At 41.1% G+C, this 26,933-nt stretch overlaps 1 protein-coding gene across 5 annotated transcripts in view; it reads right to left on the reverse strand.

Annotated features, from left to right (window-relative positions):
* Positions 1 to 26,196, reverse strand: part of LOC139489257 (polycystin-1-like protein 2) — a 92,942-nt gene extending 66,746 nt beyond the window's left edge. For all 5 annotated transcript variants that reach the window (XM_071275502.1, XM_071275503.1, XM_071275501.1 and 2 more), the window contains exons 1-3: positions 26,125 to 26,196; positions 18,117 to 18,189; positions 1,207 to 1,410 (exon numbers count right to left, since the gene is read on the reverse strand). In XM_071275502.1, coding sequence (XP_071131603.1) covers positions 1,207 to 1,410; positions 18,117 to 18,174 — 262 coding nt within the window. In that variant the 5' untranslated portion in view covers positions 18,175 to 18,189; positions 26,125 to 26,196. The remainder of the gene's footprint in view (positions 1 to 1,206; positions 1,411 to 18,116; positions 18,190 to 26,124) is intronic.
* Between the last annotated feature and the right edge of the window lie 737 nt (positions 26,197 to 26,933).

Genomic DNA, 26,933 nt, shown 5'->3' on the forward strand with positions numbered 1-26,933 from the left:
AGGACTGACACATATATCATAATAACTACATGAGCAGTAGACCCTTTGGACTGACACATATCTTGTAATTACCTCAGGCAGCAGTAGACCCTTAGGGCTGACACATATATCCTTATCACTACAGACAGCAGTGGACCCTTAGGACTAACACATATATCATAATCACCACAGGCAGCAGTAGACCCTTTTGTCTGACACATATCTCAAAATCACACCAGGCAGCAGTAGACCCTTAGGACTGACACATATATCATAATAACTACATGTAGCAGTAGACCCTTTGGACTAACACATATATCCTAATCACTACATGAAGCAGTAGACCCTTTGGAATGACACATATATCCTAATCATTACAGGCAGCAGTAGACCCTTTGGACTGACACATATATCCTAATCATTACAGGCAGCAGTAGACCCTTTGGACTGACACATATATCCTAATAACTACATGGAGCAGTAGAACCTTAGGACTGAAACATATTTCCTAATCACTACATGAAGCAGCAGACACTTTTGGACTGACCCTGTTATCATTATAATGATGACTCACAAATGTTTGTTAAGTTTGTAAAACAAAATATTACCATGAGTAATAAATTTTACTGCAGGATATTATTATAATGAAAATCTGAATTCAAACCAAAATCTTGTAAATAGACATTATTTAAGTTATAAATAATAATGTAAGGATGTCGATACCATATGAAGATTATTCCGATCAAGCACTCATGCTATTGAACTTCAATTATTCAATCTTAAATTTGTTTAATTATTGAATGCTGTAAAGGTTGTCTTCAAAGTTTGAAATCCACAACCCTAAATCCTAAGTTTGAAAACCCAAATTGTAACCCTTAGTTTGAAAGCCACAACCCTAGCCCTAAGTTTGAAACCCCAACCCTTAACCCTAAGTTTTAAAACCCCAACTATTAACCCTAGGTTTGAAAACCCCAACCCTAATCCCAAAATTTGTAACCCCAACCCTTATTTTAAGTTTTAAAGACTCCAACCCTTAACTTTAAGTTTGAAACCATATTCCTAACTCTAAGTTTGAAAATCCCTACCCTCACTCTAAGTTTAAAAACACCAACCCTAACCCTATGTTTGAAAACCCACATCCTACCTCTAAGTATGAAATCCCAAACCCTAAACCTAAGTTTGAAAAACCCCTACCTCCAACCCTAAGTTTGAAAAACAAGTACTTACCAGCTAGTCCTTGTGCATATATTAAAACCACTTTTTCTATCATATATTGTTTATCTAGCTTGATTGTAAACCAGTGATAATATCTGGCTAAATTCAAATAAGTACAACTTGTCTCCACTCTCCCATCAATTGAATGCTTGAATCTAGAATAACCAACAGTACCAACATTTGCACTTGGAATTCCGACAGTAGTTGCTAAATTTGCTACAACATAAAATATGCATAATTTTACATAACATATAAGGCAGCAACCATTTGATTTTCTGGGGGGGGGGCTATGGTTTTTTTTTCTGGACAAATTTTGTTTTTCGCCTGCAGCGAAAAACAATCTATTTTTTTCGCGACAAGTCGAAAACAATTTTTTTCTTTCAATTCTATCATTACATATAGTGGCAGCTGAGGGTGAAACAAACAATTTTTTTTTCTCAGAATCAAAAACAAATTATTTTTTTCTCCAAAAACTGGAAACAAACTTTTTTTTCCAAAAAAAACCATAGCCCCCCCCCCCCCCCCCCCCCCCAGAAAATCAAATGGTTGCTGCCTAATATAGGTCTTATGCACCTTGTCACAATTGAACATATAATATCAGTCTAATGCACCTTGTCACAATTGAACATATAATATAAGTCTAATGCACCTTGTCACAATTAAAACGGGGTTCGAAATCAAATATCCTATGTTGACAGGGGGTTCGGTGACCAAGAGGTCTAACTCTAAGTAGTATGTTGACAGGGGATTCGGTAACCAAGAGGTCTAACTCTAAGTAGTATGTTGACAGGGGAGTCGGTGACCAAAAGGTCTATCTCTAAGTAGTATGTTGACAGGAGAGTCGGTGACCAAGAGGTCTAACTCTAAGTAGTATGTTGACAGGGGAGTCGGTGACTAAGAGGTCTAACTCTAAGTAGTATGTTGACAGGGGAGTCGGTGACTAAGAGGTCTAACTCTAAGTAGTATGTTGACAGGGGATTCGGTGATCAAGAGGTCTAACTCTAAGTAGTATGTTGACAGGGGATTCGATGACCAAGGGGTCTAACTCTAAGTAGTATGTTGACAGGGGAGTCGGTGACCGAGAGATCTAACTCTAAGTAGTATGTTGACAGGGGAGTCGATGACCAAGAGGTCTAACTCTAAGTAGTCTGTTGACAGGGGAGTCGGTGACCAAGAGGTCTAACTCTAAGTAGTCTGTTGACAGGGGATTCGATGACCAAGGGGTCTAACTCTAAGTAGTATGTTGACAGGGGAGTCGGTGACCGAGAGATCTAACTCTAAGTAGTATGTTGACAGGGGAGTCGGTGACAAAGAGGTCTAACTCTAAGTAGTATGTTGACAGGGGAGTCGGTGACCAAGAGGTCTAACTCTAAGTAGTCTGTTGACAGGGGAATCGGTGACCAAGAGGTCTAACTCTAAGTAGTCTGTTGACAGGGGAGTCGGTGACCAAGAGGTCTAACTCTAAGTAGTCTGTTGACAGGGGAGTCGGTGACCAAGAGGTCTAACTCTAAGTAGTCTGTTGACAGGGGAGTCGGTGACCAAGAGGTCTAACTCTAAGTATTATGACTATGTTGACAGGGGAGTCGGTGGCCAAGAGGTCTAACTCTCAGTAATATGTTGACAAGGGATTCCATGACCAAGAGGTCTAACTCTAAATAGTCTGTTTACAGGGGAGTCGGTGACCGAGAGGTCTAACTCTAAGTAGTATGTTGACAGGGGAGTCGGTGACCAAGAGGTCTAACTCTAAGTAGTATGTTGACAGGGGATTCGGTGACCAAGAGATCTAACTCTAAGTAGTCTGTTGACAGGGGAGTCGGTGAGCAAGAGGTCTAACTCTAAGTAGTCTGTTGACAGGGAAGTCGGTGACCAAGAGGTCTAACTCTAAGTAGTATGTTGACAGGGGAGTCGGTGACCAAGAGGTCCAACTCTAAGTAGTCTGTAGACAGGGGAGTCGGTGATCAAGAGGTCTAACTCTAAGTAGTATGTTGACAGGGGAGTCAGTGACCAAGAGATCTAACTCTAAGTAGTATGTTGACAGGGGAGTCGGTGACCAAGAGGTCTAACTCTAAGTAGTCTGTTGACAGGGGAGTCGGTGACCAAGAGGTCTAACTCTAAGTAGTCTGTTGACAGGGGAGTCGGTGACCAAGAGGTCTAACTCTAAGTAGTATAGTGACAGGGGAGTCGGTGACCAAGAGGTCTAACTCTAAGTAGTATGTTGACAGGGGAGTCGGTGACCAAGAGGTCTAATTCTAAGTAGTATGTTGACAGGGGAGTCGGTGACCAAGAGGTCTAACTCTAAGTAGTATGTTGACAGGGGAGTCAGTGACCAAGAGATCTAACTCTAAGTAGTCTGTTGACAGGGGAGTCGGTGACCGAGAGGTCTAACTCTAAGTAGTATGTTGACAGGGGAGTCGGTGACCAAGAGGTCTAACTCTAAGTAGTCTGTTGACAGGGGAGTCGGTGACCGAGAGGTCTAACTCTAAGTAGTATGTTGACAGGGGAGTCGGTGACCAAGAGGTCTATCTCTAAGTAGTATGTTGACAGAGGATTAGGTGACCAAGAGGTCTAACTCTAAGTAGTCTGTTGACAGGGGAGTCGGTGACCAAGAGGTCTAACTCTAAGTAGTATGTTGACAGGGGAGTCAGTGACCAAGAGATCTAACTCTAAGTAGTCTGTTGACAGGGGAGTCAGTGACAAAGAGGTCTAACTCTAAGTAGTATGTTGACAGGGAGTCGGTGACCAATAGGTCTAACTCTAAGTAGTATGTTGACAGGGGAGTCAGTGACCAAGAGGTCTAACTCTAAGTAGTCTGTTGACAGGGGAGTCGGTGACCAAGAGGTCCAACTCTAAGTAGTCTGTTGACAGGGGATTCGGTGATCAAGAGGTCTAACTCTAAGTAGTATGTTGACAGGGGAGTCGGTGACCGAGAGGTCTAACTCTAAGTAGTATGTTGACAGGGGAGTCGGTGACCAAGAGGTCTAACTCTAAGTAGTATGTTGACAGGGGAGTCGGTGACCAAGAGGTCTAACTCTAAGTAGTATAGTGACAGGGGAGTCGGTGACCAAGAGATCTAACTCTAAGTAGTCTGTTGACAGGGGAGTCGGTGACCAAGAGGTCTAACTCTAAGTAGTATGTTGACAGGGGAGTCGGTGACAAAGAGGTCTAACTCTAAGTAGTATGTTGACAGGGGAGTCGGTGACCAAGAGGTCTAACTCTAAGTAGTATGTTGACAGGGGAGTCGGTGACCAAGAGGTCTAACTCTAAGTAGTATAGTGACAGGGGAGTCGGTGACAAAGAGGTCTAACTCTAAGTAGTCTGTTTACAGGGGATTCGGTGACCAAGAGGTCTAACTCTAAGTAGTCTGTTGACAGGGGATTCGGTGACCAAGAGATCTAACTCTAAGTAGTCTGTTGACAGGGGAGTCGGTGACCAAGAGGTCTAACTCTAAGTAGTCTGTTGACAGGGGAGTCGGTGACCAAGAGGTCTAACTCTAAGTAGTATGTTGACAGGGGAGTCGGTGACCAAGAGGTCTAACTCTAAGTAGTATAGTGACAGGGGAGTCGGTAACCAAGAGGTCTAACTCTAAGTAGTATGTTGACAGGGGATTCGGTGACCAAGAGGTCTAATTCTAAGTAGTCTGTTGACAGGGGAGTCAGTGACCAAGAGATCTAACTCTAAGTAGTATGTTGACAGGGGAGTCGGTGACCAAGAGGTCTAACTCTAAGTAGTATGTTGACAGGGGAGTCGGTGACAAAGAGGTCTATCTCTAAGTAGTATGTTGACAGGGGAGTCAGTGACCAAGAGGTCTAACTCTAAGTAGTATGTTGACAGGGGAGTCGGTGACAAAGAGGTCTAACTCTAAGTAGTCTGTTGACAGGGGAGTCGGTGACCAAGAGGTCTAACTCTAAGTAGTCTGTTGACAGGGAAGTCGGTGACCAAGAGGTCTAACTCTAAGTAGTCTGTTGACAGGGGAGTCGGTGACCAAGAGGTCTAATTCTAAGTAGTATGTTGACAGGGGAGTCGGTGACCAAGAGGTCTAACTCCAAGTAGTATGTTGACAGGGGAGTCGGTGACCAAGAGGTCTAACTCTAAGTAGTATGTTGACAGGGGAGTCGGTGACAAAGAGGTCTAACTCTAAGTAGTATGTTGACAGGGGAGTCGGTGACCAAGAGGTCCAACTCTAAGTAGTATGTTGACAGGGGAGTCGGTGAGCAAGAGGTCTAACTCTAAGTAGTCTATTGACAGGGGAGTCGGTGACAAAGAGGTCTAACTCTAAGTAGTATGTTGACAGGGGAGTCGGTGACCAAGAGGTCCAACTCTAAGTAGTATGTTGACAGGGGAGTCGGTGAGCAAGAGGTCTAACTCTAAGTAGTATGTTGACAGGGGAGTCGGTGACCAAGAGGTCCAACTCTAAGTAGTATGTTGACAGGGGAGTCGGTGAGCAAGAGGTCTAACTCTAAGTAGTCTATTGACAGGGGAGTCGGTGACAAAGAAGTCTAACTCTAAGTAGTCTGTAGACAGGGGAGTCGGTGACCAAGAGGTCTAGCTCTAAGTAGTATGTTGACAGGGGAGTCGGTGACCAAGAGGTCTAACTCTAAGTAGTATGTTGACAGGGGATTCGGTGACCAAGAGGTCTATCTCTAAGTAGTATGTTGACAGGGGAGTCAGTGACCAAGAGGTCTAACTCTAAGTAGTCTGTTGACAGGGAAGTCGGTGACCAAGAGGTCTAACTCTAAGTAGTCTGTTGACAGGGGAGTCGGTGACCAAGAGGTCTAATTCTAAGTAGTATGTTGACAGGGGAGTCGGTGACCAAGAGGTCTAACTCTAAGTAGTATGTTGACAGGGGAGTCAGTGACCAAGAGATCTAACTCTAAGTAGTATGTTGACAGGGGAGTCGGTGACCAAGAGGTCTAACTCTAAGTAGTCTGTTGACAGGGGAGTCGGTGACCAAGAGGTCTAATTCTAAGTAGTATGTTGACAGGGGAGTCGGTGACCAAGAGGTCTAACTCTAAGTAGTATGTTGACAGGGGAGTCAGTGACCAAGAGATCTAACTCTAAGTAGTCTGTTGACAGGGGAGTCGGTGACCGAGAGGTCTAACTCTAAGTAGTATGTTGACAGGGGAGTCGGTGACCAAGAGGTCTAACTCTAAGTAGTATAGTGACAGGGGAGTCGGTGACCAAGAGATCTAACTCTAAGTAGTCTGTTGACAGGGGAGTCGGTGACCAAGAGGTCTAACTCTAAGTAGTATGTTGACAGGGGAGTCGGTGAGCAAGAGGTCTAACTCTAAGTAGTCTGTTGACAGGGGAGTCGGTGACCAAGAGGTCTAACTCTAAGTAGTATGTTGACAGGGGAGTCAGTGACCAAGAGATCTAACTCTAAGTAGTATGTTGACAGGGGAGTCGGTGACCAAGAGGTCTAACTCTAAGTAGTCTGTTGACAGGGGAGTCGGTGACAAAGAGGTCTAACTCTAAGTAGTATGTTGACAGGGTTCGGTGATCAAGAGGTCCAACTCTAAGTAGTATGTTGACAGGGGAGTCGGTGACAAAGAGGTCTAACTCTAAGTAGTATGTTGACAGGGGAGTCGGTGACCAAGAGGTCTAACTCTAAGTAGTATGTTGACAGGGGAGTCGGTGACCAAGAGGTCTAACTCTAACTAGTATGTTGACAGGGGAGTCGGTGACCAAGAGGTCTAACTCTAAGTAGTATGTTGACAGGGGAGTCGGTGACCAAGAGGTCTAACTCTAAGTAGTATGTTGACAGGGTTCGGTGACCAAGAGGTCTAACTCTAAGTAGTATAGTGACAGGGGAGTCGGTGACCAAGAGGTCTAACTCTAAGTAGTATGTTGACAGGGGAGTCGGTGACCAAGAGGTCTAACTCTAAGTAGTCTGGTGACAGGGGAGTCGGTGACCAAGAGGTCTCACTCTAAGTAGTATGTTGACAGGGGAGTCGGTGACCAAGAGGTCTAACTCTAAGTAGTATGGTGACAAGGGATTCGGTGACAAAGAGGTCTAACTCTAAGTAGTATGTTGACAGGGGAGTCGGTGACAAAGAGGTCTAACTCTAAGTAGTCTGTTGACAGGGGAGTCGGTGACCAAGAGGTCCAACTCTAAGTAGTCTGTTGACAGGGGAGTCGGTGACAAAGAGGTCTAACTCTAAGTAGTATGTTGACAGGGGAGTCGGTGACAAAGAGGTCTAACTCTAAGTAGTATGTTGACAGGGGAGTCGGTGACCAAGAGGTCTAACTCTAAGTAGTATGTTGACAGGGGAGTCGGTGACCAAGAGGTCTAACTCTAAGTAGTATGTTGACAGAGGAGTCAGTGACCAAGAGGTCTATCTCTAAGTAGTATAGTGACAGGGGAGTCGGTGACAAAGAGGTCTAACTCTAAGTAGTATGTTGACAAGGGATTCGGTGACCAAGAGGTCTAACTCTAAGTAGTATGTTGACAGGGGATTCGGTGACCAAGAGGTCTAACTCTAAGTAGTATGTTGACAGGGGAGTCGGTGACCAAGAGGTCCAACTCTAAGTAGTCTGTTGACAGGGGAGTCGGTGACAAAGAGGTCTAACTCTAAGTAGTATGTTGACAGAGGAGTCAGTGACCAAGAGGTCTAACTCTAAGTAGTATAGTGACAGGGGAGTCGGTGACCAAGAGGTCTAACTCTAAGTAGTATGTTGACAGGGGAGTCGGTGACCAAGAGGTCTAACTCTAAGTAGTATGTTGACAGGGTTCGGTGACCAAGAGGTCTAACTCTAAGTAGTATAGTGACAGGGGAGTCGGTGACCAAGAGGTCTAACTCTAAGTAGTATGGTGACAAGGATTCGGTGACAAAGAGGTCTCACTCTAAGTAGTATGACTATGTTGACAAGGGATTCGATTCAGTGACCATGAGGTCTAACTCTAAGTAGTCTGTTGACAAGGGAATCGGTGACCAAGAGGTCTAACTCTACGTAGTATGTTGACAGGGGAGTCGGTGACCAAAAGGTCTAACTCTAAGTAGTATGTTGACTGGGGAGTCGGTGACCAAGAGGTCTAACTCTAAGTAGTATAGTGACAGGGGAGTCGGTGACCAAGAGGTCTAACTCTAAGTAGTATGTTGACAGGGGATTCGGTGATCAAGAGGTCTAACTCTAAGTAGTCTGTAGACAGGGGATTCGGTGACCGAGAGGTCTAACTCTAAGTAGTCTGTTGACAGGGGATTCGGTGACCAAGAGGTCTAACTCTACGTAGTATGTTGACAGGGGATTCGGTGACCAAGAGGTCTAACTCTAAGTAGTATGTTGACAGGAGAGTCAGTGACCAAGAGATCTAACTCTAAGTAGTATGTTGACTGGGGAGTCGGTGACCAAGAGGTCTAACTCTAAGTAGTATAGTGACAGGGGAGTCAGTGACCAAGAGGTCTAACTCTAAGTAGTCTGTTGACAGGGGAGTCAGTGACCAAGAGGTCTAACTCTAAGTAGTCTGTTGACAGGGGAGTCGGTGACCAAGAGGTCTAACTCTAAGTAGTCTGTTGACAGGGGAGTCGGTGACCAAGAGATCTAACTCTAAGTAGTCTGTTGACAGGGGAGTCGGTGACCAAGAGGTCTAACTCTAAGTAGTATGTTGACAGGGGAGTCGGTGAGCAAGAGGTCTAACTCTAAGTAGTCTGTTGACAGGGGAGTCGGTGACCAAGAGATCTAACTCTAAGTAGTCTGTTGACAGGGGAGTCGGTGACCAAGAGATCGGTGCTTTTCATTTGCGCCAATTGGCATTTCATTTGCGCCAAAAAAATCTTTCATTTGCGCCACAAACCATATTTCATTTGCGCCAAAAACTAAATCTTTCATTTGCGCCAATATTACAGGTGAGTACAGGTAAACCGTAAATACAGGTAAATACAGGTAATAATAGTATAAAACATAAAAATTTTCAAAAAGTCTTTTAATAATGAAGAAACATACTCCTCAGAAATACATGTAATAAGAGTATAAAACATCAAACAAGTTATGCTAAAACCTCGATAACAGTATAAAACATCATACACGTTATGCTAAAACCTCGATAAAATCATACAAGTCATGCTAAAACCTCGATAAAATCATACAAGTAATGTTAAAACCTGAATAAAACCTTGGTAAAATCATTAAAGTAATGTTAAAACCTGAATAAAACCTTGATAAAAACAGAAAAGAAAGCACTATACACTGGAGAACATTACTGAGACATTTGTTAGCACTATAGTAGAGTTACAAGTCTGTTCTGGCACAAAATTTATATGCAACGGTCTTGATGTAGTCATGCCTTGAAATTTCCCCTCTTAGGTACATGCCATGTTTCTCCATAAGATAGTCAGTTTTCTCTTTCTCTCATAAATAAACATGTTTGGATGTTTTGAATAAAATTGTTCATTAAGATGTGCATGGAATGACTCCGGTCCATTGTTGGTTCGTTTAATATCACCAGATGCTTTCCGAACTCGAACTTTGAGTTGTTGAGATTCTACTTTCTGCTGGTTTACTCCATGGTTGTGCTCGTTTAAAGTTTTTATAATTGTTTTGCTGTCCGCATCAGTCGTAATCCTGGCTTTACAGGTTTTTTTGGTACACCTGAAGGATTTGTCTCCATTTTTTAAAACATTTGATAACCTATATATGTGGTCATCAAATATCACAGAATTCTTTTCTCTGTTTGTCTCAGATTTGACTATGTCCATCTTGACACCTCACACTGGACTGGTCATGTGAACACTATATATAATTATAACCTTAGTGACTCTCAGTTTTGTATTAGAAATGAGTATGAACTCACACATATATCCAGGGGGAGTTATGTACAAACAAAAAACAAAATAAATCGTAAATAATATTTAACTTTTCCGTTATATTACCTGTCATACCTGTAAAATGGCGCAAATGAAGGTTTGTTTTTTTTGGCGCAAATGATATATAACCTTGTGGCGCAAATGAAAGGTTTGATTTTTTAAAAATTGGCGCAAATGAAATGCGCCCCAAGAGATCTAACTCTAAGTAGTCTATTGACAGGGAAGTCGGTGACCAAGAGATCTAACTCTAAGTAGTCTATTGACAGGGAAGTCGGTGACCAAGAGGTCTAACTCTAAGTAGTATGTTGACAGGGGAGTCGGTGACCGAGAGGTCCAACTCTAAGTAGTATAGTGACAGGGGAGTCGGTGACCGAGAGGTCCAACTCTAAGTAGTATGTTGACAGGGGAGTCGGTGACCAAGAGGTCTAACTCTAAGTAGTCTATTGACAGGGGGTTCGGTGATCAAGAGGTCTAACTCTGAGTAGTCTGTTGACAGGGGAGTCGGTGACCAAGAGATCTAACTCTAAGTAGTCTATTGACAGGGAAGTCGGTGACTAAGAGATCTAACTCTAAGTAGTCTATTGACAGGGAAGTCGGTGACTAAGAGATCTAACTCTAAGTAGTCTATTGACAGGGGAGTCGGTGACCGAGAGGTCCAACTCTAAGTAGTGTAGTGACAGGGGAGTCGGTGACCAAGAGGTCTAACTCTAAGTAGTATGTTGACAGGGGAGTCGGTGACCAAGAGGTCTAACTCTAAGTAGTCTGTTGACAGGGGAGTCGGTGACCAAGAGGTCTAACTCTAAGTAGTCTGTTGACAGGGGAGTCGGTGACCAAGAGGTCTAACTCTAAGTAGTATGTTGACAGGGTTCGGTGACCAAGAGGTCTAACTCTAAGTAGTATGTTGACAGGGGAGTCAGTGACCAAGAGATCTAACTCTAAGTAGTCTGTTGACAGGGGAGTCGGTGACCTAGAGGTCTAACTCTAAGTAGTATGTTGACAGGGGAGTCGGTGACCAAGAGGTCTAACTCTAAGTAGTATAGTGACAGGGGAGTCGGTGACCAAGAGATCTAACTCTAAGTAGTCTGTTGACAGGGGAGTCGGTGACCAAGAGGTCTAACTCTAAGTAGTATGTTGACAGGGGAGTCAGTGACCAAGAGATCTAACTCTAAGTAGTATGTTGACAGGGGAGTCGGTGACCAAGAGGTCTAACTCTAAGTAGTCTGTTGACTGGGGAGTCGGTGACCAAGAGGTCTAACTCTAAGTAGTATGTTGACAGGGGAGTCGGTGACCAAGAGGTCTAACTCTAAGTAGTCTGTTGACAGGGGAGTCGGTGACCAAGAGGTCTAACTCTAAGTAGTCTGTTGACAGGGGAGTCAGTGACCAAGAGGTCTAACTCTAAGTAGTCTGTTGACAGGGGAGTCGGTGACCAAGAGGTCTAACTCTAAGTAGTATGTTGACAGGGTTCGGTGACCAAGAGGTCTAACTCTAAGTAGTATGTTGACAGGGGAGTCAGTGACCAAGAGATCTAACTCTAAGTAGTCTGTTGACAGGGGAGTCGGTGACCGAGAGGTCTAACTCTAAGTAGTATGTTGACAGGGGAGTCGGTGACCAAGAGGTCTAACTCTAAGTAGTATAGTGACAGGGGAGTCGGTGACCAAGAGATCTAACTCTAAGTAGTCTGTTGACAGGGGAGTCGGTGACCGAGAGGTCTAACTCTAAGTAGTATGTTGACAGGGGAGTCGGTGACCAAGAGGTCTAACTCTAAGTAGTATGTTGACAGGGGATTCGGTGACCTAGAGATCTAACTCTAAGTAGTCTGTTGACAGGGGAGTCAGTGACCAAGAGGTCTAACTCTAAGTAGTCTGTTGACAGGGGAGTCGGTGAGCAAGAGGTCTAACTCTAAGTAGTATGTTGACAGGGGAGTCGGTGAGCAAGAGGTCTAACTCTAAGTAGTCTGTTGACAGGGGAGTCGGTGAGCAAGAGGTCTAACTCTAAGTAGTCTGTTGACAGGGGAGTCGGTGACCAAGAGGTCTATCTCTAAGTAGTATGTTGACAGGGGAGTCGGTGACCAAGAGGTCTAGCTCTAAGTAGTATGTTGACAGGGGAGTCGGTGAGCAAGAGGTCTAACTCTAAGTAGTCTGTTGACAGGGGAGTCGGTGACCAAGAGGTCTATCTCTAAGTAGTATGTTGACAGGGGAGTCGGTGACCAAGAGGTCTAACTCTAAGTAGTCTGTTGACAGGGGAGTCGGTGACCAAGAGGTCTAACTCTAAGTAGTCTGTTGACAGGGGAGTCGGTGACCAAGAGGTCTAACTCTAAGTATTATGACTATGTTGACAGGGGAGTCGGTGGCCAAGAGGTCTAACTCTCAGTAATATGTTGACAAGGGATTCCATGACCAAGAGGTCTAACTCTAAATAGTCTGTTTACAGGGGAGTCGGTGACCGAGAGGTCTAACTCTAAGAAGTATGTTGACAGGGGAGTCGGTGACCAAGAGGTCTAACTCTAAGTAGTATGTTGACAGGGGATTCGGTGACCAAGAGATCTAACTCTAAGTAGTCTGTTGACAGGGGAGTCGGTGAGCAAGAGGTCTAACTCTAAGTAGTCTGTTGACAGGGAAGTCGGTGACCAAGAGGTCTAACTCTAAGTAGTATGTTGACAGGGGAGTCGGTGACCAAGAGGTCCAACTCTAAGTAGTCTGTAGACAGGGGAGTCGGTGATCAAGAGGTCTAACTCTAAGTAGTATGTTGACAGGGGAGTCAGTGACCAAGAGATCTAACTCTAAGTAGTATGTTGACAGGGGAGTCAGTGACCAAGAGATCTAACTCTAAGTAGTATGTTGACAGGGGAGTCGGTGACCAAGAGGTCTAACTCTAAGTAGTCTGTTGACAGGGGAGTCGGTGACCAAGAGGTCTAATTCTAAGTAGTATGTTGACAGGGGAGTCGGTGACCAAGAGGTCTAACTCTAAGTAGTATGTTGACAGGGGAGTCAGTGACCAAGAGATCTAACTCTAAGTAGTCTGTTGACAGGGGAGTCGGTGACCGAGAGGTCTAACTCTAAGTAGTATGTTGACAGGGGAGTCGGTGACCAAGAGGTCTAACTCTAAGTAGTCTGTTGACAGGGGAGTCGGTGACCGAGAGGTCTAACTCTAAGTAGTATGTTGACAGGGGAGTCGGTGACCAAGAGGTCTATCTCTAAGTAGTATGTTGACAGAGGATTAGGTGACCAAGAGGTCTAACTCTAAGTAGTCTGTTGACAGGGGAGTCGGTGACCAAGAGGTCTAACTCTAAGTAGTATGTTGACAGGGGAGTCAGTGACCAAGAGATCTAACTCTAAGTAGTCTGTTGACAGGGGAGTCGGTGACCGAGAGGTCTAACTCTAAGTAGTATGTTGACAAGGGAGTCGGTGACCAAGAGGTCTAACTCTAAGTAGTATGTTGACAGGGGAGTCGGTGACCAAGAGGTCTAACTCTAAGTAGTATAGTGACAGGGGAGTCGGTGACCAAGAGATCTAACTCTAAGTAGTCTGTTGACAGGGGAGTCGGTGACCAAGAGGTCTAACTCTAAGTAGTATGTTGACAGGGGAGTCGGTGACCAAGAGGTCTAATTCTAAGTAGTCTGTTGACAGGGGAGTCGGTGACCAAGAGATCTTACTCTAAGTAGTCTGTTGACAGGGGAGTCGGTGACCAAGAGGTCTAACTCTAAGTAGTCTGTTGACAGGGGAGTCGGTGACCAAGAGGTCTAACTCTAAGTAGTCTGTTGACAGGGGAGTCGGTGACCAAGAGATCTTACTCTAAGTAGTCTGTTGACAGGGGAGTCGGTGACCAAGAGGTCTAATTCTAAGTAGTCTGTTGACAGGGGAGTCGGTGACCAAGAGGTCTAATTCTAAGTAGTATGTTGACAGGGGAGTCGGTGACCAAGAGATCTTACTCTAAGTAGTCTGTTGACAGGGGAGTCGGTGACCAAGAGGTCTAACTCTAAGTAGTCTGTTGACAGGGGAGTCGGTGACCAAGAGGTCTAACTCTAAGTAGTATGTTGACAGGGGAGTCGGTGACCGAGAGGTCTAACTCTAAGTAGTATGTTGACAGGGGAGTCGGTGACAAAGAGGTCTAACTCTAAGTAGTATGTTGACAGGGGAGTCGGTGACCAAGAGGTCTAACTCTAAGTAGTATGTTGACAGGGGAGTCGGTGACCAAGAGGTCTAACTCTAAGTAGTATAGTGACAGGGGAGTCGGTGACAAAGAGGTCTAACTCTAAGTAGTCTGTTTACAGGGGAGTCGGTGACCAAGAGGTCTAACTCTAAGTAGTATGTTGACAGGGGAGTCAGTGACCAAGAGATCTAACTCTAAGTAGTATGTTGACAGGGGAGTCGGTGACCAAGAGGTCTAACTCTAAGTAGTCTGTTGACAGGGGAGTCGGTGACCGAGAGGTCTAACTCTAAGTAGTATGTTGACAGGGGATTCGGTGACCAAGAGGTCTATCTCTAAGTAGTATGTTGACAGGGGAGTCGGTGACCAAGAGGTCTAACTCTAAGTAGTCTGTTGACAGGGGAGTCAGTGACCAAGAGGTCTAACTCTAAGTAGTCTGTTGACAGGGAAGTCGGTGACCAAGAGGTCTAACTCTAAGTAGTATGTTGACAGGGGAGTCGGTGACCGAGAGGTCTAACTCTAAGTAGTATGTTGACAGGGGAGTCGGTGACCAAGAGGTCTAACTCTAAGTAGTATGTTGACAGGGGAGTCAGTGACCAAGAGATCTAACTCTAAGTAGTATGTTGACAGGGGAGTCGGTGACCAAGAGGTCTAACTCTAAGTAGTCTGTTGACAGGGGAGTCGGTGACCAAGAGGTCTAACTCTAAGTAGTATGTTGACAGGGGAGTCGGTGACCAAGAGGTCTAACTCTAAGTAGTATGTTGACAGAGGAGTCAGTGACCAAGAGGTCTATCTCTAAGTAGTATAGTGACAGGGGAGTCGGTGACCAAGAGGTCTATCTCTAAGTAGTCTGTTGACAGGGGAGTCGGTGACCAAGAGGTCTAACTCTAAGTAGTATGTTGACAGGGGAGTCGGTGACCAAGAGGTCTAACTCTAAGTAGTATGTTGACAGAGGAGTCAGTGACCAAGAGGTCTATCTCTAAGTAGTATAGTGACAGGGGAGTCGGTGACCAAGAGGTCTATCTCTAAGTAGTCTGTTGACAGGGGAGTCGGTGACCAAGAGGTCTAACTCTAAGTAGTATGTTGACAGAGGAGTCAGTGACCAAGAGGTCTATCTCTAAGTAGTATAGTGACAGGGGAGTCGGTGACCAAGAGGTCTATCTCTAAGTAGTCTGTTGACAGGGGAGTCGGTGACCAAGAGGTCTAACTCTAAGTAGTATGTTGACAGAGGAGTCAGTGACCAAGAGGTCTAACTCTAAGTAGTATGTTGACAGGGGAGTCGGTGACAAAGAGGTCTAACTCTAAGTAGTATGTTGACAGGGGAGTCGGTGACCAAGAGGTCTAACTCTAAGTAGTCTGTTGACTGGGGAGTCGGTGACCAAGAGGTCCAACTCTAAGTAGTCTGTTGACAGGGGAATCGGTGACAAAGAGGTCTAACTCTAAGTAGTATGTTGACAAGGGATTCGGTGACCAAGAGGTCTAACTCTAAGTAGTATGTTGACAGGGGAATCGGTGACAAAGAGGTCTAACTCTAAGTAGTATGTTGACAAGGGATTCGGTGACCAAGAGGTCTAACTCTAAGTAGTATGTTGACAGGGGATTCGGTGACCAAGAGGTCTAACTCTAAGTAGTATGTTGACAGGGGAGTCGGTGACCAAGAGGTCCAACTCTAAGTAGTCTGTTGACAGGGGAGTCGGTGACAAAGAGGTCTAACTCTAAGTAGTATGTTGACAGGGGATTCGGTGGCCAAGAGGTCTAACTCTAAGTAGTCTGTTGACAGGGGAGTCGGTGACAAAGAGGTCTAACTCTAAGTAGTATGTTGACAAGGGATTCGGTGACCAAGAGGTCTAACTCTAAGTAGTATGTTGACAGGGGAGTCGGTGACCAAGAGGTCTAACTCTAAGTATTATGACTATGTTGACAGGGGAGTCGGTGACCAAGAGGTCTAACTCTAAGTAGTCTGTTGACAGGGGAGTCGGTGACCAAGAGGTCTAACTCTAAGTAGTCTGTTGACAGGGGAGTCGGTGACCAAGAGGTCTAACTCTAAGTATTATGACTATGTTGACAGGGGAGTCGGTGGCCAAGAGGTCTAACTCTCAGTAATATGTTGACAAGGGATTCCATGACCAAGAGGTCTAACTCTAAATAGTCTGTTTACAGGGGAGTCGGTGACCGAGAGGTCTAACTCTAAGAAGTATGTTGACAGGGGAGTCGGTGACCAAGAGGTCTAACTCTAAGTAGTATGTTGACAGGGGAGTCGGTGACCAAGAGGTCTAACTCTAAGTAGTATAGTGACAGGGGAGTCGGTGACCAAGAGGTCTAACTCTAAGTAGTCTGTTGACAGGGGAGTCGGTGACCAAGAGGTCTAACTCTAAGTAGTATGTTGACAGGGGAGTCGGTGACCAAGAGGTCTAACTCTAAGTAGTATGTTGACAGGGGAGTCGGTGACCAAGAGGTCTAGCTCTAAGTAGTCTGTTGACAGGGGAGTCGGTGACCAAGAGGTCTAACTCTAAGTAGTATGTTGACAGGGGAGTCGGTGACCAAGAGGTCTAACTCTAAGTAGTATAGTGACAGGGGAATCGGTGACCAAGAGGTCTAACTCTAAGTAGTATGTTGACAGGGGAGTCGGTGACCAAGAGGTCTAACTCTAAGTAGTCTGTTGACAGGGGAGTCGGTGACCAAGAGGTCTAACTCTAAGTAGTATGTTGACAGGGGAGTCGGTGACCAAGAGGTCTAGCTCTAAGTAGTCTGTTGACAGGGGAATCGGTGACCAAGAGGTCTAACTCTAAGTAGTATGTTGACAGGGGAGTCGGTGACCGAGAGGTCTAACTCTAAGTAGTCTGTTGACTGGGGAGTCGGTGACCAAGAGGTCTAACTCTAAGTAGTATGTTGACAGGGGAGTCGGTGAGCAAGAGGTCTAACTCTAAGTAGTATGTTGACAGGGGAGTCGGTGACCAAGAGGTCTAACTCTAAGTAGTATGTTGACAGGGATTTCGGTGACCAAGAGGTCTAACTCTAAGTAGTCTGTTGACAGGGGAGTCGGTGACCAAGAGGTCTAACTCTAAGTAGTCTGTAGACAGGGGATTCGGTGACCAAGAGGTCTCACTCTAAGTAAAGATAAACATATAAAATCTTTGGCTCAAAATACTTAAGGGCTGTTGGCCATCCTCGAGAGTTACTGACGCAATGGTTGATATTAGCTCAAAATGTTTGTACATTTTTTTTCTTAGTATTGGCAGTCCACAGTCATTCATAACATGAGATTCAAGAGTTCTAATACCTTTATCCATTTTAAACTTATACTCTTTGTACATGCAGTTTTGAAGTCCAAAGATTCACTTCCAGAGGATGATGATTAATTTGGATTAAATGGTACATAATGTATTTCATCTCATCGAATTATTTTGAATTACTCATCTCGTGCTAGAATTTCCACGCGACATATCAGAAAACGGGAGCATGAGAGATCAGTTTTTAATTAGATTGTATATAAATGAACTAAAATTGAAATCATACAAGACTAACAATGGCCAAAGGCTCCTAATATTGGACTAAGGCGCAAATATACGGCGGGGTTAAACATGTTGTTTTGAAATCTCAACCCTCCCACTATACCTCTAGCCAATGTAGAAAAAACAAACACACAGTAAAACTCACTTCAAAAGAAGTCCGAGTCCGAAGTCAGAATAGGTAACAAAGGTAACTAAACAAAATGATACATAAATTAACAAAAGGCTACTAGTAGCTACTGACATGCCAGCCTTAGGCCTCAATTAAACTGATTGAAAGAGTAGTCAAAATCAAACAACAATCACCTTTTTTCAAATGTGTTTTTATATGAATTATATAAAGCGAAAAATGTAGGAAACGAATACATTCGGCCAGGTACTGTGTGCACATCCTCTATCCATATATTTGTAACTTTTCAGTGAGTTTTCTGCATTAAATCATGATCAATCACATACAGGATAAACTTACGTGTTGCTTTGGATCCGTCCAGAAGAAAAGTCAATAGAAAAAATATCTTTTGCAACATGATTATGTCATGGACCTGAAAAAATAAAAGAAAGAATAGAGAGAAAGGGACGAATCTCGCATTAAATGGCCTATATTGGGTATATATTTTATATATATATACAATGCATATTCTAGACCGTGTTTGTCTGGAAGAGGATAGATGTATGTTTATGATGATATCTATATATTATTTTCGTTTCCCGTCTTTCAAAACAAACTTTCAACGAGATGGCAAGAACGAAAAACTTCTAAAGGACAGACAATGTACTTAACACAACACTGAGAACTAAAATGAACCAAACCAAAAAAAACGGGGGTGATTGTATCATGCAGGTGCTCCCTGTAGGGTAGTTGGCAGATCCACGGTGGGTATGGTTGTCCTGCGAGAGAACGTACTGTGCTGGTGATTTGGTCCTGTCAGGTGCTGGTGGGTCCTGATTCTGTGCTGGTGGGTTTGTTTACATTGTATCAGAACGGCAATAAAACGACTGTTTTGTTGCTTAATTTTTCTCTGATGCGTCATAAGTACTATGCAAAGTATATTACAACAATATTATATTGCAAAAGTCGTACAAGTTCGTTAAACGGAATTGTCCTGACGCTGTGCTGGTGATAAGAAAAACGGTCCTGGTACTGTGCTCCAATGTCCTGGTTCTGTGCCTTTATATTTTAGTTAAAAGAAGCATATATTCAAGATCATTGATGCTGCATTGTTATTGACTAATTAACTGTTGCCTGCTTTCTTGAAATTGACATTGTTGTGAATCTGTTTACTGTTATTATGAGAGAAAAAATACACCTATTTTTTTTAATTTTTTTTTTTAAATTAACTGTAATTTTATTTATTGGCCTGTTGATGGAACCCTTCTTGTCCCTTTTAAGATAAGAAAATATGTTAACGATTTTCGGGATTACGATCATTTTGCAAGATTACCAAAATACGTTGTAATTTATACAATACTTATATAATGCAGATGATGTGGTATGTTTGTTGTCAATGGAAAAATTTCCGTAAGAAACCAAAGAAAGTATGTGTTAACAACCATACGTCATCGTACGACCTTCAACAATAACCGATAAAATAAAAATGTAAAAGGTTTTGCATAAAAATGGAGAGCAAAAATATAGAACAAAGGACTTACTGAGCGTTTGAATCATATGTCTTTAGCAGCTTTAAACACATTTGTTTGTGAACAATTGAGTGCTGACTATAAGAAAGACAATAGTATTGCGGGTTTGCTTGTTTTGGGGTTTTTTTTCGGGGGGGGGGGGGGGGATGGGGGATAAGTTAAAGCGAGGTTACAGTGAAAGTTTTAAGCTTGGAATAGTTTCCCGTAAGATTTAAAAGTTGTATTTTAAAAGAAAAATGTATCTTATAGCTATTAAGAATCACTTGCTGTATCTGTAAGATATTTTCAACATTTTTTTTTTGTCTGAAGGGTTATCAGGTATTTTTTTTCGAAAACCTAGTACACACTAACAAAACTAAGATTTCTTAGCTTTTTCATTTCAAAATTCCAAAATAGCTTGTTAGCTAAACCGTGAGGTCATTTTTAGGTAAGGTAAAGTACCCTCCTTTCGAAGTAGCCTGGTCCTACAGACAGAAAGATGTGTCATTTGTCGGACTAGTCTACTCTTAAAGTAGGGTAGTTTACATAACTTACAATGACTTTTCTGTTCAGCAAGCAAGATAACCAAAGTAATCCCTTTGTCTACACACTCATTGAAATTGGCTGTAATATTGCAAAAGTTCAAGCGATAGGGGCAAACTTACCGAGTAAAAAAAATCAAAATGTCTATCTACCTTGCACATTTTAGAAAATTCAGATCAGATAATGAAACTGGGTCCAGCAACATTTATAAGCAATTTAAGATTTTGACCCTCACAGTTTCCATTCACCACAAATATTCTCGTTACAACGAATCATTTAAATACAAAAATACGAGTTGCAGCCTTTGGTTATCTATTTTAAAATAATTGTATACGGATAAAGATATGAAAGGCAGCAGGGTCACCTGGGTGAGGAGTCCATGTCATCTGAAATAAATGCTAAGCATATATCTAGATAGCGACAGATAACCATGACATTAAAAAACTCTCTTCTTTTCGATTTTTTTCGAACAAATTGACACATAAAATGAATTATATAGTATTGTGGAATTTTTAACTTGTGTTCAATTCATTGGTTACACCTTTTACTAGAATAACAATCCTGTCAAGTATGAGCTGGGTAAAATATTTCAGAAAAGAAGATGGAAATGTGAAAGTTTCGGTGCGTCAGGTGCAACAGCATACGAACAGCTAACATGCCTCGTCAGGGTGGAAGCTAAAAAGTCCACGAAAATTTGATTTAAAACCTTTATTCGTTCCAACAAAGTTAATGATATTTTGTTGAGGATTTAACCATCTACGACAACAAGATTTTTTTTTTAGAATTTACAGCTCTTCTATAAATACATGCAAAGCAAACCTTGTTTAAATTGCTTGCTATGATTACTTGGATGGTTGTAAACGACAGGTAAGTAGTATGTTTACTATATACTAGAATTTGTTTGGACAATAAACATTAACTTCAATTCCTGTCAGTTTGTATTTGTCCAATCAAATCCCAGTATCTATTGAAACTCCGCCTACCTATTGTTTGAAAATATCCTTGGGGCAAACATAGCAAGCAAGTCAATCAAAGTTATTTTTTGCATGCTTTTAAAGAAGAGTTTTACTATATAATGCAAAGAAGCGTTTAAGTCTTTCGCCAAAAAATACTATCAATTTCTTTTTGTCCTATGTAAACTTCCGTACCATTTCCTTCCATTCATGATCATTAAATTGAACTGTAAAATATTTCTTGGTACCTTCTTAATTCCTTTATAAGTCTTATGTAAACATAATTATGACAATAACTTTTGTGAGCACAAGATTCACTGCACACTTTTAATTAAAGTTCTGCTTAATCAAACATTAAAATGTGAACTTAAGTTTTGAGACTTTTTTAATCGACACGATGGGGATTTTTGCATATATGAGAACATGTTTTATCTATTAGTTGAAAATGCGGCTTTGAACTAGCTTTCAGTACCTGTGAGCATTTGTTGTTCAATAATGTGTGTCTTTGTGTTATTATTTTTGTGATAAATTGTTGTGTTGCTACACCACTGTAACAATGAAGGAGGAAATGGGGGGGGGGGGGGGGGTTGAGTAAGTGGGGAGGGGTATGCGGAGCGCTAACAAACATGTCTATGCAGCATGGGCTTTGATCATTGTTGAAGCATCAATGTAAGGGGCGTTTAATATCTTAATAAAACTATTTTTACTTCAGATAGTATATATTGTTATCTGATATTGGACGAAAGAGGTTGCCCTGTTATGTAATTGTGTAATATAAGTAACGATCATTTGAAACACATATTAAACAGCCAAATGGATGCACAAGAGCTAAAATAGGAGTCATAGATCCTATTGACAATAATTATCTGCCCAATTTTATTGATTTTGTAACATTTGTTTCAAATATGAGCAACTTCTTATCCAAAATCACCAGCACCGTATCAGGACCCACCAGCACAATGACAGGACCCACCAGCACAGTATCAGGACATGAATAAATTGAAAAAATGCTAAATCTTAATAAATTGCAATGTTTTTTCACAAAATAGTTTTGTCGTGTGGATTGCGGTATAGAAAGCGGACTCTATGAGCATTTTTGTTTTATTTTTTCAGTTCGAGATTTTCTGAAAATGAGCATTTTTGTGTTACGCTTACTGAAACAGTTTAGAAGGTAAAACTTTTTAATGCTTTACATATGAACCCATAAGAAACAATATTAAAAAATCTCAACTGTTTTTTTCAATTTTTTATGAGTGAAAACGTCAAAAATCATCATTTTCGTCTTTGTTTACATTTTTTCATTGATCACCAGCACCCGTCAGGACCGAATCACCAGCACAGAACATTCTCTCGCAGGACAACCATACCCACCGTGAGATCCTGCTCTTCATGGGAACTTTTAATTAAAGTTTTTACACATTCTTCTGCTTTTATTTTACTCAATAGGTATATACTTTGTGGCCATTTTACAAGTGGTTTTAGACACCATATCAAAAGAACGTGTCAGAGTCCGCTCTGTTCGATCTAATTTGAATCGATTCAAATAAAACCAGTTACCGTTCACATTATATTTAATCCTAATCTAATCTTGGGAGGGGGAAATCCAGTGTCACAAAAGACAGAAAAACTATGAACAGATACATGTATATCATGTTTAATATGGAGGGGTGTTTGCAAAAAATACCAGTCAAGAGACTGTGAAATTTCAACTCTCGGAAAAAAAAACACTTTTGGAAGTATGATGAAAAATATTTCTCAATCAGCAAATCTCTGCAAAATTTATACAAATAACAGTGTGAAAGCAACAGTTACAGGGTATACCGCTTTAACTGATTCTGGGTTTGAAGCTAAACATAGTGTTATTATTACAGGCCATTACAGATGTGTCACGAACTATGTTCGTGACACATCTACCGCACAGAAGCGTGAAATGTCTGCTTCCATTTCATATTATACATCTTCAGTTCAAATTCAACTAAACATTTAGATCAAAAGAATAAAAGTGTTATTAACTGGCTGTTTCTGTTTTGGCCCTGTTATAGCATACCTGTATTGGACCCGAGACTCGAGGGCCAGTACAGCTCATCGAGAATCTATAACAGGGCCAATACAGAAGCAGCCAGTTAAAAACACTTTTATTGAATGGTTTTAGTCGTTTTAATTCGAATAAACTTACTACACATGAATTATACTAAGATACTTTCCGTGAAGAAGATACACAATTTCATATCTGAACTTGTCTTTTCGCATTCACGTTCTTAGATTTTTTTGTCGAGGTTCGAGTGTTCACGTGAAAATTGCCAAACTGAAGTCGACTCAACTAAGTCAGATGTATAATATTATTAACACGGAAATAAGTAGATTCAGTTTGAAGGGAAACGGAAGTCAGGGCGGGAACCGGAGGAAAAAGGGATAAAATGCTTAAATAGCACAGGCACTTGTTTGAAAATAATTTTCCTTCTGGTTTGACCTGGCCAGGACACTTTTCTTTTTCTTTTTTTTAAATATGTGCCTTTAAACATATCTTTTATCAGAAATACATGCAAAAGCGGGCACTATAGGGATATTCTGGGATTTTTTTTCAACCGATTTTTGTCTGGGAAAGTGATAGTCCAAATGAAATCTTAAAAGGCTATTTACGGAAGCCGGTAAGTGTGAGGGTGGAGTTTTATTTTTAAATCGGTATAACGACTAAGCTAACTTGTTATAACGACTTTGCATATTTATCTTGTTATAACAACTTAGCTTACTTGTTTTAACGACTTAGCTTACTTGTTTACACAACTTTTAGTTAACTCGTTCAAACAACTTAGCTAACTCGTTCAAACAACTTAGGGACTTATCATTTTTTTATCTGGGAAGGTGGAGGGGGTATGGTCAAAATACATGGGGGTCAAGTTTTTTTCTGTATGTGGAAAAGGGGGGTTCAAATTTTTTTTTAATTCAAAGTGTGGGATCGAGGTTTTTGACACATGAAAATCAGTACTGTATTTTACATACTTCAAGAGAAAAAGTGTCTAGAAGAACAGTACAACAGTCAAATCAAAATATATGTTTAACATCATTCATATGATTATGAGTCTGGTGAAGAGGAGCCGTGAGGATCCTGTACCGGAAAACATCTTTAAGTATCTTTAAGTATACAATTATTAAAGTAAGACATCACTAGACTTTAGTGATGTAGGAAGCTGCAGCTTCATTATCCAAATAATTCGGTCGTTATACATGTATTTCACTCACTTTGATAACTAAATTAAAAAGTCTTAACTTATTTTAATCAGCTGATTAGTTTGAGAGAAATTAAGTATAAATCAAAACGAAATCTACAGCCATTTGTGCAAAATTTTGTCAAAACATACAAATCACGCCACATTATGAAAAAATATAGTGAAAAACATAGTGTACAGCAATAAATTCTCCTATAAATGATTAGATATTTATCTACTCTGAATTTGAATATTGATACACAATATAATGATTCTGAGATGAAAAACACCACAATGTATCCATTTGTTTTCATAACAAGATCCCTTTGGGTCCATTTATATCTCAAAAGTACTTTTTAGGCTAATAGATCAAAATTTTAAGGTTACTATCACACATTTATGAATGAAATGTGACAATAAATGAGTAATTGAATAGTTGAAAGCATAAACTATCCATATAAAAGTTTAGTGACTCAATTGAGGTTTCAATAAGGCCGTACGTAAAGCTTAAGTTTAAGCAGCGTTCATATTATAGATTTCTCTTTCTTTTTTTTTATTGTAATTATTATATAATGTGTTGTTACTGTTTTAAAAAGTTATTTTTTGAGTTAGGATCTTTTATTTTTCTTTTATAGCACAATATAGGAAATTAGAAAAAAAGTCAGAAAAAAACTACTAAAAGCACTGGCTTGCACTACCTACTTATATTCATGGGAAAGGCCTTATGTCGTTATGGACGAGCCCTATTTCAAGACAATTTTCTCTCAAATATGTTTTCATTTTCAATATTTTCTTGAAATTACAAGTGTTTTTGATGTTTTTGATGTTAAAATTTTCATATGTAAATAGAGGGGGGGTCATTTTTTTTAATGTTTTACTGGGGGCTGGGGGCTGGGGGGATCAAATAAAAATAGTGAAATATTATGGGGGGGTCAAGAAATTTTGTTTGTTTGATTTCAAAATTACCCCCCCCCCCCCCTAGCTAACTTGTTATAACAAGTTTAATATCCTAGTCGTTATAACGACTTTTTAAAAAAATAAAACACCATCCGGAACAGTGATATTGTTGCCTTAAATTACTGGACATCACACAGGTTCCCGTGAAATTTTGATCAGATGTCATAATCACGTGGTCATAAGGCAGCAACCATTTGATTTTCTGGGGGGGGGGGGGGGGGCTATGGTTTTTTTTGGAAAAAAAAGTTTGTTTCCAGGTTTTGGTAAAAAAAATAATTTGTTTTGGACCCTAAGTAAAAAAAATTGTTTGTTTCACCCTCAGCTGCCACTATATGTGAGGGGGAGGACAGGGGTAAGGGAGACAGGGAGAAAGGGGGTAGGAGAAAGGAGAAAGGGGGTGGGAGAAAGGAGAAAGGGGGTAGGAGAAAGGAGAGGAAGGCTGGGAGAAAGGAGAAAAAGTTGGAGAAAGGAGAAAAAATAAAATATCTTTCCTTTTAAAAAAATTTCTAATATTTCAATAAAAAATATCTCAAAAGGAGATGTTTTATTCTATTGGGAGAAAGGAGAACGGGGGTAGGAGAAAGGAGAAGAGGGGTGGGAGGAGGGAGAAGGGTACCCCCCTGTCCTCCCCCTCATATGTAATGCTAAAATTGAAAGAAAAAAATTGTCTTCGGTTTGTCGCTAAAAAAATAGATTGTTCTTCGCCGAAGGCGAAAAAAAAAGTTTGCACAGAAAAAAAAACCATAGCCCCCCCCCCCCCCAGAAAATCAAATGGTTGCTGCCTAATACAAAATATCTGACACCACAATGGAAAAGTGATTGTTGACGTTGTATGACGTCAATAGTTTAAGCGGCACAGATTATGTAGTCCAAATAATTATGCATGTATGACGTCTTGGAAGGCTATTTTAAATTTTTGCTTTGACGTCTTCCTGTCGAAAAAAAAATAAAATAGCCTTACAAGATGTCATAGTCATTTGGACTAGGCCAGTCTATGGTCAGCCCCGGGTCAGCCGGGATTTATAGCGATATTAAAGGTGCATTTTGAATTTTTATTGTGACGTCAACATTTTACGGATACCTTTTGTGTTCTAAACAAGTGCCTGTATATTATGTGACATCACCATAGGTCTAGGTTAGAGAAAGCTTTGATTTGTGACTAAATATGCGTGTAACAAAAGACAAACTTCTTTCATCTTACCTATCTCAACTGCTTGTAACTGTAATGCCAGTTGTATGTACGCTTTATTTAGCACTGCACTCTGCAGTGACGTCATGCAAAATTAGGAAAAGAGCCGTAATATTCCGGACATTTTCCGTACCATTTACATCACGAAAAAGATCAACAATGGGGATTGGGTAAATTGTTAAATAGACAAAACTGCTGATATTTTTTACAAGTTCTGTGTCAATGGGCCTTTGTAACTTCTCAAAACTGACATGGGGTCAAACTTTTGGCCCATTATATGTAATTGAAACGTGAAGATTACTAATTTATGAGTTTGACTGTCCCTCTGGTATCTTTCGTCCCTCTTTTACTTTGAAGTACAGAATCTTGAATCGTAGTGTTGTATTGATCGACATATCCTCGTGTCATATGTTTTCGTATGTCAAATGTTTTCGTATCATTCATATTTCATCGGTTTTGATTGCACACACGTATATTAAGACGTGTTTTTCGGTTTCTATCTATGGAACAACAATTCCAATTTTAAAACATATTCAAAGTCGCTTTTAAGGATTATTAGAACAAATTCAATAAAACTGACCTGTTTAGCCATTTTTATTTAATGTCAAAAATATGCATCACTAGAATAGTTGTTTTGTAGAAAACTAGTGCCAATCTGGAAAAAAAAATCATAATGTTACAATTTCAGCACAAGAAACAGCAACCAAAAACTATTTACTAGTTATTTTTAGTACTATAAAGTATTAAATAACTTTTTTTTATGATTCAAGCAATTACCAGAACCACGACTTTAGAAAATACTCATTTTCGGATTTTATAGT

Source organism: Mytilus edulis, chromosome 9, assembly GCF_963676685.1.
Source record: "Mytilus edulis chromosome 9, xbMytEdul2.2, whole genome shotgun sequence".
NCBI classification, from domain to species: Eukaryota; Metazoa; Mollusca; class Bivalvia; order Mytilida; family Mytilidae; genus Mytilus; species Mytilus edulis.